Consider the following 12,264-nt stretch of genomic DNA (forward strand, 5'->3'; position numbering starts at 1 on the left):
TGTGCCCCTGTAGTTTCATTCCCCGAGAGGAAACCTGTATGAAGCTCAATAGCTTAGGATGTAAACCAGGCACTTCATCCCACTGTATTGGCCAGGCCAGCCTTAGCACCCCTTGCCACACACTCCCAGATGACGATTTCAGTGCATTGGCCTCCCCTGATTTCCTGAGTTTCTCCTAGCAAATGTAGCCAGTAATGACAAAATTGCCCTTGGGCTCAGAAAACAGCAGCAGACTGTCCTCGAGGACCATCTCCTCCCTCCACACTGTTTAGCGCCTTCATCAATGGTTCATACATCGTGGCTAAAACAGAGCTCAGTGACTTGCAGGCAGTGAAACAAGCGACGATCAACCCTAGAGCCACAACAGTCTGCCAAAGATGACAGAACTTGCTGAACACATCAGACTGAGAGCCCCATGGAGCTTTTCCAGTTCTACTGGTGTTATCTGAGGCAGTCTCAGAGCCCAGGGGGTAACATGTAAGGATGTGTGACTGGTACCTCCCGAGTCAGGGGAGCATTTGTCCCCCCAGCAGCACTTCTGGGTTGGTACAATCAGCTGTGGGGGAACTCCCTTCTTCCTCCCCCAGTCAGTGCAACTGGCCATGGGGTGACTGTGGCAATCACTTCTCTGGCACCCCCACTCCCCAGCCAGTGCTCTCAGGGTCCACATGCAACCCTGTGCACCCCCCACACGTTGCCACTACACGTGAGGCACCAGTGGTTGCTGTAATGCTCCCTAGCAGTCACTGATCCTGGCTGGCTCTTGCCCTCACCTCCCAAGGTCCCAACCTGGTTTCTTTTCTTCTATGTCTTGTTGTAAAACATGATGGAGGGAGGATGCCCTCAGAAGTTGAGAGAGCCTAGGTGCTCTCTTGTGCCCTATGAGCCTTAAGGGCTAATTCTGTGGCCCTTTTGCTCCTACAGCCACACTCATGCCTTGCAGATGTCATGAACTAAACAGTTTTGAACCTATCAGTTTTGATCAACACTGTCTAGTATCTGGCCTTACAACTTCTTGATTTTATCTGGTCTCTATCCACTCGGGCTGCTGGGGTCCCAGGTCCCAATCCTTCCTCTTGTGCAATGGGTTCCCTAGCCCAGTCCTGTTTCTGCCCCTCATAGCTGTCTCCTGCCCTGGATTCACCCCCTTGAGTTTCCTGTCCAGCCCTCTTTGAGCTGAAATCTCATGTCCCCACCCTCCAGGACTCTGGGTACCACCCCCAGGGGGCTGCAAATCTTTCCCCTCCAAGACTGGGCTCCCTGCTCCTTTTCTGCCTTTCCTCTCTCTCCCTTTCTCTTGCTATAGGTGCCCTTGCTCAGGGTTACCACCTTCTCCAGCTCCAGCAGCTTGTCCTTTGTTTGGACCAGCTCAGATCTCACATGCCTCCCTCAAACATCTCTTTAAGTGAGACTTATCTCAGAACAAATCCACAAAAAGGGGAAAAAAGGGTACACTGTCCCTTTAACCCTGGTAGCCTTGCTCTGGCAGCCTCTGGGCTAGGAAACAAGCTACTTCTCCCCACCCCACCTTTTCTCTGAGGCTTTGTCCAGTGTTACTCTCTCTCAGTCACCTCCTTTTTATGGGAGGGGAAATAAAAGTCCGGTGGCAGCCTGCCTTCCCAGGTGTTGTCCTCCCCCTCTAACCCACTTTCCAGCTCACCCCTATTAACACCTGGGCTGCACACCTCACTAGTCCCAGCTGTAACCCCTTCCAGCAGTTAACTAATTGACCATGTCTCTCTCTCTCTCTGGTGGAATGCTTTGGATAGCTGTTTACTCCAGTTCTAACCCCTTAATGGCTTGCTGGTTCATGCAGCAGCTATTTTGGCAGGCCTGCCTTCGTTCTTTGCATAAAAAGGAGCCCCTTGATTTGTTACACCATGTACTCAAATCTTCCCTCCCAGTTTATTTTAAACACTGTAAAATATACATAGAAACCACAAATGAACACGGGGGGTGAGGGGAATTACGTAAGGCAGGGAGAAGGGGGAGCCCCTCTACCATGCAGTGCCAGGTCAGACAGTGATGGGGAAGCTGCCACATGGATTGCCTTCTCTGTCCCAGAGGTTCTGAAGCCAGCCACTGTGCGCCTTACAAACCCTGCAAGAATAACAGAGGGAGTGAAATCTTGCTCTGAGGAAAGGACAAGAGAGGCCAGCAGGAACTGGACAAGAACAGCATCATCAACACCCTTCCCAGGCACACCTGAGCAACATAACAAGAGCAGGGATACAAGGTGCCTCAGGAGGGCCCTGCTCACAGGAGCCCACTGCACTAAACCCTGACACCACCCATGTCATGTGGGATTCTCCAGAGAACTATGGTAGCATGACCTGCTCTTTCACTGCCCTCTGGCACTGTAACCTCCCACAAAACACTACAGGACAAGGCACACCACATGGGTCTCCTGCCCAACAGCTGCAGGAGCACTGGGAGCCTCCCGAGTTGGGACCACAAGGTGAGTACTGAGCTGCTTTTCTTCCCCCCTCATTGCAGAAAGGCCTATAAAAACCTTCCTGAGCCAGACCAACAGGTACCCAATCCCCAGAACTGCTGTGGCCAAAGCAAGGACAACTTCCTTAGGGAAGCTGAGGCAGGTGAGCACTAGGGGCTACATGAGAGACAGCACATACAGCACTTGGGCAGCACCTTCTGACTCCATGACATACTGCTAGGATTTATTGAGCGACCACAGGGGCAAGCAACTAGCACTAGGGTTTATGCAAGGGAAGGCTAAGGTATGAGCCATGCCCAGGCCACACAGGGAGTCCACACCAGAGGCAACGTGAGGTCATGCCCTGACTTACTCTTGCTTGTGGAGGAAACAGGCAAGTTTACTGAGGAAGCTGCAAAGGTCAGGGCTGTGTTAATGCAAGTGCTGGATGGAACTGCCTCAGCTTGTACCCATGTGGAACAGACACCACTGGAGATGCACCAGGGAAAGAAGCTATGCTTCCCTAATACTACTGGGTCTATGAAGCATCCACTCCAGCTAACCCATTCCCCTTCATTCTGCCTACCACACCTTGCCAGCTCCTTTGTTCATTCAACCTGTTCCTCACAGTGCTGCAGTCTCCCCTCAAACTCACCTGTCACGGTGCCCCAGTGGATTTCTGGATCTGCTCTTTTAGAATAAGGATGCTCTGCCTTTGCTCTGGCGGCAGCATGGCAATCTGGTCTGCAGTCAGCTGGAGGACTTGCATGATCAGGGCAGCCTGTGGGTAAAGATGGGAGGAACAATCACAGCACCTGCAGCAACAATTGCCCAGAAAGGAGGAACACCAAAGAGGAGAGAAGAGAGAGCAGGTCCCTGCAGGGACAGGGAGCGGGGGACAGTACAAAGGCACGACAGTACAAAGGCACATGGATAACAGGAAGCAGAAGAAACACGATTTGCTCTGTACTAAAAGGACTGGCCCACTGACCACAGGAAGAACTTCACAGGCTCCTGGCTTTCTCCTGAAAAGCAGCAGGATAATTAAGTCCCCATTATGAGTTGGCACCAACCCAGAAACTCCTGCACTGGGGATTTTGCGCTGCAGCACCAGGGGAAGAGGGTACACAGGGTTTTATTTTCATTGCAGAGGCATTTCCTGCCAGCAGCCCCAGCCCCTTTCCATTTCACATACTCACCTTCTCATGATCTTGAGGGGTGACTTGGTTTTGGCCAGGGCTAAAGCCTCCTGGTTGACCTGCTCCTTGAACCCCTGCCCCTGGCAGGCCTCCACCTTGCATGCCTGCCCCCGGCATGTTGGGAACCTGTGGGGACAGAGATGGGATAGGATGGTCTCCCCTGCTGTACAAAGAGAGCCTGTGGTTGGCTATGTAAATAAAGAATTATGCATCTGTAAGGAAAAAGTAGGTAACAAGAAAAAGACTGATTGAAATACCCAAGCTAAGACCGAGTACCCTGAGGAACAAACTCTGTAGATGCTGGGACATGTCAGCCCTGGGAACAAAGGTTGCAGGACTAGGCAAGGCTGGCTGGCCTTGGGCTCTCTGGGTTTCTGGTTCTGTGCTGTATTATGAGATATGACTCTACCTCACCATAGGGCTGTGAAGAGAAGGGCAGGTGAGGCTTAAGGTCCCTGAGACATTTCCTGTTGCAGCAGTGAATGGCCTAGGATGGGGGTGGGCAATTATTTGGGCTGAAGGGCACTTAGGGAGTTTTGGTGAGCTCTCAGGGACCAGGTAAGCACCACCCCCTACCCCCACCAGCTCACCAGAACTCCCTAAATGGTTCTGCCCTGCACAGTCAGGTAGATGGGGAGCAGCATCTGAAAGCAAGAGTTGGAGCTGGGATCGCAGGGCCAGGGCCCAGGGCAGAGCTGCAATCTGCTCCCCTGCATATCCCTGCAACAGGTGCCAGTTCTGCAGGCAGGGGCATGCGGGGAGTGGACTGCCACTCTGCCCTGGGCCCTGGCTCTGTGCTGTAGTTGCTGAGCAATCCCAGGGTATCCATGAAGACCAGCCAGGACTTGCAAGGGCAGGACACATAGCCAGGCAGATGGGATGGGGCCATGGGCAGGTGGGGAGCAGCATTCGGGAGCAGGACAGGCAGGCGGGGCTGGAATCATAGATGGGGCCCAGGGCAGAACTACGATCTGCTCCCTGCATGTCTCTGCCTGCAGAACCAGCACCTGTTGCATGAAAGTGTGGGAAGCAAACCATGGCTCTATCCTGGGCCTGGGTCCGGCACTGTCACTACACTGTGATCCTGGTCCCACCAACCTGTCCCACTTCAGACACCGCTCCCTGTCTGCCACATGTGGGTCCTGGGCCGATCTCTACGGGGACCCCAGCCACCTGCTCTATCCAGTGATGGTAAAGACTGGCGGCAGCAGCCAGGAGCTGGTGCCTTTGGGGCTGCTGGGAAGTGAGTCCAGGCATCACGCCACCCCAGCCCTGCTGTCTGCCTGCAGGTGGCAGGACCAGACCCATGCGTGCCCAGGCTACCCCCCACAGGATGGACAAAACCCTTTAGTGGGCTGGATCCAGCCAGCAGACTGCATTTTGCTCAACCCTGGCCTAGAACCTGAAAATCATGAGAGTGCCAGGCTGTTGCCCTGTGGCACTACTCCCTACTATATTGAGCTGGCTTAACCTGTAGCTCCCTCAGGTGAGGACAGTTCTGGAATCACAGCAGGGGCAGAGTTTGATAAACAAAAGGGATACCAAGCCCCCTCATGGTCTTACAAGCCCTTCTGCATGGGGATCAAGCCTGGCAGCGGGGAGCGTAAGTACCAGGAAGATGTAAGGTTAAGTGCAACAGAGGATTGCCACCTGCCTCCTCCCTGTTTTCAAGCCTGTTATCCTGACAAGCCCAGTTAGGGGAGAAATGCTGCTTTTACACATTATAACCATGGTGTGGGTCAGCAGTCCCAGGCTGTTGCAGCCTCCAGGGATCAAGACCATGCTGGTAACAGCCCAGTGTAGCTGGCAGGGCTGGTGCTGACCTAGGCTCCATTAGTGGTGGGGGAATATCATCCATTCCCAGGTGTTCACTGGTTAGCAGTGCGGGTGGGACGTCAGCTATCAAACAACCAGCTTCAGTCAGAGCCTGGCACCATGCATTTATCATTATCTGGAGAATTAGTGAGTACCTGTCTAGGCCCCTGTGGGACATTTGCTCCCATGTTCAGTGGTCCAGGACCTTGAATGCCACCAGGCATTGGCCCTCTTGGATTGGGGCCAGGGCCCCTAGGTTCCATCGCTCTGGGCTCCATGCCCCTGGGCTCCATGCCCCTGGGCTCCATGCCCCTGGGCTCCATGCCTCTTGCATCCATGCCCCTAGGCTCCATTCCCCGAGGTTCCATGCCCCTGGGCTCCATGCCCCGGGGATCTCTTCCACCTACAAAGAACAAACAAGATCCAAGCAGACTGCTGAAAGAGGTGTCCACTCTGAGGAAAACCGGGGTACACGCTGGCAATTCAGAGCCAAGCCTTCTCCAGAGTACAGTCTGGCAAAACCTGAGAAAGGTCAGGGCCAATGTGAGGGGCTCTTCCTTCTCTTGCACTGCATAACTGTCCCCAACTTCTTCTGACCTTGCGTACCTTAACCCTGTGATTCACATTACTGTTCAACCCCCTCCCCATGTTTCTCTTACATTCGCCAAAAAGTTATGGCAAAGCAGGCATGTAAGGGACCTCAGGAGGTCATATCAAGTCCAGGTCCCTTCTCAAGGCAGGACTGTCCCTGAATAAACCAACCCAGCCAAATGTCTGTTTAACCTACTCTTAAAGACTTGCATGATGAAGACACCAGAACCAGTTTAGGCCAGTCTGTGCCAGTGCTTCATTACTCTCAATCAGAAAGTTTTTCCTGATTCCAGCCTAACTGGGTCATCTCTTGGTCCCTTCCCAGGTCTACAACTTCTCTATCATTTTACACCTAAATCCATGGCCCTCTCACCTCGAGCATCCATCAGTGGCCCCCGAGGTTCTCCCATCAGTGGTCTTGGTTCACCCATTGGTCCTCCCCTCATCTCATGAGGCGGACCACGGTTGTCATGGCCAGGCATGTGGTGCATAGGTGGCCCCTGGTGGGGTGGCCCAAGGTAACCTCTGGGGAGAGCAAAGCAAAAGTGAGAGGGCATATCAGATACAGGACTGAATTTTCATAAACCACATGCACTGAAAGGAATCTGTTTGGCTCACAGGGATGGGTGCTGATATTTCCAGCTTGTGGCCAATTTAAAAGGCTACTATTAGCAACCTCCCAGGGGAGCTGGCTTCTAACACGCAGCTGTCTATGGATCATCAGAACTTATTGTTCTAACCAGCCAATGTGGCCTGGTGGTTCAACTGGAGGCACTGCCACTTTCCCATTGTTCACACCACCCCGACTTCAGCAAGAGGCCATGCCAGGGGCAGAAGAGTTGTAGTATCAGGCTGAAAAAATCCCTCTCCTCCCCACTTCACCTGGGCTCCACTTCTCCAGTGACTGAGAGCAAGGTCCCTCCTCGTGGGTCATTTGGAGCATCTCCCAGAAGCCCTCGGGGTGGTGGGCCACTAGCAGGCAATGGTCCACGCTGCATAGGGGCCCTTGGATCTGGCATAGGCACTGCCAGGGAAATAAACAACAGTTCATGAGAACCATCACAGCAGTATCCTGCTGCCCTTTTGGGCTAACATGCAACAGAAACCCCCGCAATGCTCCCTGGAGCTCAGACAGGCTGACAGCCAGAAATGGGTGTGTCATGGTCCATGCTACTGTCCACGATGGGGCTAGAACTGAAGCAGAGCAAGCTGGGAAGAACTCTTCCCACAGATAACACAGCAGATCACAGAAGCTGGTCACTTCAGGGCTAATTTTAACCCCTCCTTTCCCCTACAGTTACCATCCTGGCTGGCTGAAGGAAGCTGAGAATTAAGACTACAGCAGCCTTTTAAAGTCTGGACATGCACCCTGAAAGTCAAAAGTGTAAGCCTTGCCACCCTGTGTCTGTGAAGGCAAAACAGCGAGTGACACCCTACTGACCCTGCATCTGCGTTCAAATGGCTGGGCTGATGCATAGTCATCTCCCTCCATCCCATTTCACCAGTCATATTAGTTACCCTCCTTCCCAGCGATGGAAGGTCCCTCTGCAGAGAACATCTCTATTCTCTCCTCCTGACACCAAGGGGCAGTCCTGTGTTTGACAGATGGTTGCTGAAGTGCTCAGAGATCTGGCCATGGCCCCAGGTAAAGATAACCCAAGTGCTAAATTCTACACGAAAGGCTGCCAAAAATCCATGCAGCCCACACTGAGCCCCACAAGCAGAGGGAGCTGACAGTTGCTATGGATACCTTGAACACGCTCGATAGAGGCAGGCCTGGCAGGTCCCACGGGCGAGAGCTGCAGGTTCCCTGGCAAGCATCAGGAAAAGAGGGAAAAGAGTAGACACATAAATAGAGTGTGCACTCACTCGCGTACACTGGGAGATCCACAGATGGAACTGCCTAGACCCCAGGCCCACCACAGCCCCAAGTGCCAGCACAGCTTCATGCCTGGCTGGCATGAGCGCATTATGCATAACAGACTCCCATGGAATTGGGTCACAGACTTTAAAAAGGCACTACAAATCCTACAGGCCTGGTTTTGTCATTCTTCCAGGAACATAGCTGGACTGAAACACCCAAGATCAATTTTGGCTCTGTATGGAATCTTTCCACAAGGCTTGAAAAGCCCAGTCCCCTACAAACTGCTGCCCAGGAGAAAGCTTATGCTGGTTCCTGTGCATGTGGCAGGAACCTAAACCTATTTTTGCTGCATTTATTATTTCACTTAAAATACAGAATTTTTTTTTTAGTTCTTGCAGCTGCAAAACCACTTTTCGAGCTAGAGCTGGCACGATGTGAGCTGGATATGATACTGCTGACCCAAGCATGCAGTGAGACTACTCCAGTTCCCCAGCTCAGAACCTCCACAAGCAGCAGCAGAAAAATCAGCAAAACTCTGCACCAGCTGCCTTGCTGCTATTTCAAATCCGAAAGATGGCAGGGGAATGGTAAAGTGTCTCCATGGCTGCTATTTGGCAAAGCCCTGAGTAGTGTCACAGCTCATGAAGGAAGACCCAAATGTGAAATCAGAAAAAGTCTCTCAGATTGAGCAGCTTTTTAGGTATGTGAAACTGTGGGACTTCAAAAAGGAAGTGTCACACTCCTGATAAAAGGAGCGAGACGTAGGCCAAGGAGAGGATTACCTTTCTTATGGCCTACATACAATCTGAAAGAGTGAGGATCTCTTGGATATGGCAAACCAGGCCCATTTGCTAATGGGATATTGATGCTTTAATGGACTAATTGCACTGAGCCTTAATCCAGGACCAGGATACAGCCGTGGCCATGTGGCAAGAGGGCCCTACACATTCCCCACAGAGATGCCCTCTACTGGTCAACACACTTTCCTATCAAGTGCAAAAGAAAAGCTACCACTCCCCCTGCTGGACAAACTAAAGAAAACACAGAAAATTCAATAATAATATAGGAGGCAAGAAGCTGATTTAGCACCATTGCAGTCCCCAGCATTCCCCAGCCACCTGTAACTACCAAGTACCAGAAAATAGGGCTGTGCGAAATTTCAGCAGCCATTTCAGCCCGTTTCGATGCCCGAAACACTAAATCTGAAATTAAATGGAAGGCTCCAAAACATCTCCAAAACCATCTGAAACTTTTTGGATGTTTGAGAGGTGGGCTTGTGGGGAAACAGAAACTCAGGGAGGGGGCAGGGGGGAGGACAGGACACAGAGGACAGACTGCTCAGATACCGACATCTGTAGCTGGTCAGTATCTGCGATCTGTCTCTGAGGTCCCTTCCAATCCCAGTGCTCTGGGGGAGGGACAGAGAAACAGCATACAAGGCTCTGTGTGAAGCCTTTTTCTGCCTTTTGTGAGTGGTCTGTCAGGAAGCAACAGTGTGTGAAAGGTACTGGCTGGCTGCAGCAATTGGCCTCTTAGTCAGTCTCTTGCTAGTCTCTCTTTTTGGAAAGGACTGGATACATCTTTCCAATATATTACAGATAGAAGATATAGTAAACAGACAGAAGAAGATATAGTAAAGGCACAGAAGATACAGTAAGCAGTTAGAAGATATATTGCACAGAGAAGATAGAATAGTAAATGTTTTCGATCTGAGCCTTCAAGAGGCCGAGAAGCGATTTTCCACACACACATTTTCCAGCACAGCAAACATGAAGTATGCTGGAAAGGCAGGTGCCAGGTCTTCTGGCAGGGGAGTGAGAGGGACTAGAGGGGGTGGGGGGAAAGCTGCAAGTTCCCTGCCCCTAATACCCCCAAACTTAGAGGCACCCTCTTCTCTAGCAGCCATGAGGCTTCTGCTGCTAGTGACAGCAAGGAGGTGGGATCAGTCTCTACAACTGCCCCACCTCCACTAACACCAGCAATAATAATAACTCCCAACACCATCAGCATGATAAGCACCAGCATGAAAGTATCCTCCACTGAAATTGCAGTTCCCAGCGTGAGCCTCCCAGTTGTCAAAGGAGGATCTGGAACCAGGGGAGCTCAGTGCCATAGCCAGGGAAATTCTGGGAAAGGAGGGAGAATCTGAGTATATGGCTCCACACCCCTCAAAGTTTTTCTGGAGCTAGGTCTCCTTCTCTGGAAGGTACTTTGGAGGAGGTTGAGATTGTGGAGGCAAGTGGCTCAGCTGAGTCAGCTTCTCTTGTTGTTGTGCCTCTGTCTGCTGAGAAGGGGAATAAGGCAGATCTGCACCCACACCCCAGAAGCGAGGGGGTAGTGTAGTGTGGGATCATTGTGAGGTGGAAGATGATCCCAAATATGCTATCTGCCTGCACTGCCAATGCAAGACCAGCCAGGGCAAAGACAAAAAACACTTCCACACCACAGGGATGCTAATGCACATCAGGAGGCACCACCCCCTTGCTCCTCCTCAGCCTGGCACCAGTGAGAGCATGCCCAAAGGGAAGTCCCCCTGTCCCCCAGAAGCAGAGGCAGGCCACCCTAGACCAGCGGGGGAAAGGCAAGGATAAAGGTGGGGGGTGTTCCCAAGGCAAGCGAGGTCACCCAGACACCAGGGAGATGTTTGCTCTGGATGACCAGCCCTTCTCCTTAGTTGAGCGGCCAGGGTTGAGGCAGCTCATTGCCCCATCACACTGCATGCCCTCACACACCACCTTCAGCAGGATGGTGGTGCCCTTCCTGTATGAGGCATGCAGGGAGTGCTTGAGGGAGGAGATGCACAAGGTAGGTCTGCAGGTGGCCTTCCACTTCACCTCGGACATCTGGAGCAGCCTGGGTGGAGATCATACATACCTCTCCCTCACAGGGCACTGGTGCAATCAGTCAGGCCATCGGTGGGCTCCCCTTCAAGCGGAGGTGATGGATGAGTTCACATGGCAACAGAGATTATGGTGGCCATGAACCGCTTGGTGCAGGGGTGGCTCATTGGGCAGGGCAAGTTCACCCGCGGGTTCATATCAGTGACAACAGGGCCAATATGGTCAAGGTGGTCTGCGATGCCAACTTTGTTGGCATGTGCTGCATGGCACACAAGTTCCACCTTATAGTCACAGACTCCTTGGACAGCTGCCAGTTAGGGCAGCATCACAACCAGCCAGCTTATTTCAAAATGCAGGAAGGTGGCAGGCTACTTCCACCGGAGCATCAAGGGGGGCAAAATGCTGTGGGATAAACAGGCAGAGCTGAGCATCTTGCAGCACAAAATCATGCAGGATGTGGAGACTCAGTGGAACACCACACACCTGATGCTCAAAAAGCTGGTTGAGCAACAGAAGGCCATCCATACATGGCCTTGCTCAGGGAGACTGGGACCAGCGGTCCCCTTAACAAAACAGAGTGGGATACCATCTCTCAGATCTTGGTGGTCCTCAAGCCATTTCACGAGGCCACTGAGAGCCTCAGTGCTCTGTGATGCCCTCCTTAGCCAGGTGATCCCTGTAGTGGGGGAGCTTCAGAACCAAATGGAGAAGTTCCAGATCAGTGTTCCTGGCTGGGGAAAGCTGCTGTCATCAGAGGTGCAGGCACTGATGAAGTGGCTGAAGGAGGGCATCAAGAAACATCTAGATCTGTTGTGGTCCAGCATGGTTCACGTGCTGGCAGCCATATGCGACCCAAGGGTGAAGGGGAGTGAGTGTGCCAGCAAAACCCTGGATCACTGGACAGAGGTGCTGGTGAAAAGGGTGAGGGAGGCAGAAGGGCAGAAGTGGGGGGTTGTGGAAAAGGGGGAACCATTGCCCCATGCCAGCATTCCATCCACCAGTCAGTCTCCTCCACCACAGGTGCTGCCAATGTGGGCCAATGCCATGGCTTCCATGTGGGGTTGAGGCACCAGACCCCAGTAGTCAAGGCCAAGGCCTCTGCAGCTACCCATCTCACTGAGGACATGGAACCGCTGCTCTGTGACCCCTTGGCCTTCTGGGCAAGCCGCAGTCAGATGTGGCAGGATCTGGCCATGGTTGCCCGGGAACACCTGTCTTGTACGCCAACCAGTGTTCCAACTAAGAGGGTGTTCAGCTTTGCTGGGGATGTTATGACACCTCACAGCACCTCCTTCGATTTTGGTTTGGTGGAGGAGCTGGTGTTCCTCAAAGTGAACTTCTTGCTGCTGGGGTTCCCACCCTCCTCACTCACTCCGCACCTATCTCCTTTCCAATTTTTTTTTTTAAAACATGTAATGCCCTGCTCTCGAAGCTGGAGGTAGTACTCACTGTATCACCAGCCACCAGGGGAAGAACATCTTCCTGCTGAGCTCCCGTGCCAGGACAAACTGGGAGGTATGG

The 12,264-nt window shown here is 52.5% G+C and overlaps 1 protein-coding gene across 2 annotated transcripts in view; it reads right to left on the reverse strand.

Moving 5' to 3' along the window:
• Positions 1–1,842: 1,842 nt before the first annotated feature.
• Positions 1,843–12,264, reverse strand: part of CSTF2 (cleavage stimulation factor subunit 2) — a 19,167-nt gene continuing 8,745 nt past the window's right edge. Inside the window, exons 9-15 of one of the 2 annotated variants that reach the window (XM_019536456.1) lie at positions 7,790–7,849; positions 6,922–7,063; positions 6,413–6,564; positions 5,604–5,851; positions 3,634–3,759; positions 3,090–3,215; positions 1,843–2,100 (exon numbers count right to left, since the gene is read on the reverse strand). In XM_019536456.1, coding sequence (XP_019392001.1) covers positions 3,093–3,215; positions 3,634–3,759; positions 5,604–5,851; positions 6,413–6,564; positions 6,922–7,063; positions 7,790–7,849 — 851 coding nt within the window. In that variant the 3' untranslated portion in view covers positions 1,843–2,100; positions 3,090–3,092. The remainder of the gene's footprint in view (positions 2,101–3,089; positions 3,216–3,633; positions 3,760–5,603; positions 5,852–6,412; positions 6,565–6,921; positions 7,064–7,789; positions 7,850–12,264) is intronic. The other variant, XM_019536457.1, reaches the window with a different exon arrangement.

This window comes from Crocodylus porosus, unplaced genomic scaffold (assembly GCF_001723895.1).
Source record: "Crocodylus porosus isolate Cpor-Errol unplaced genomic scaffold, CroPor_comp1, whole genome shotgun sequence".
NCBI classification, from domain to species: domain Eukaryota; kingdom Metazoa; phylum Chordata; order Crocodylia; family Crocodylidae; genus Crocodylus; species Crocodylus porosus.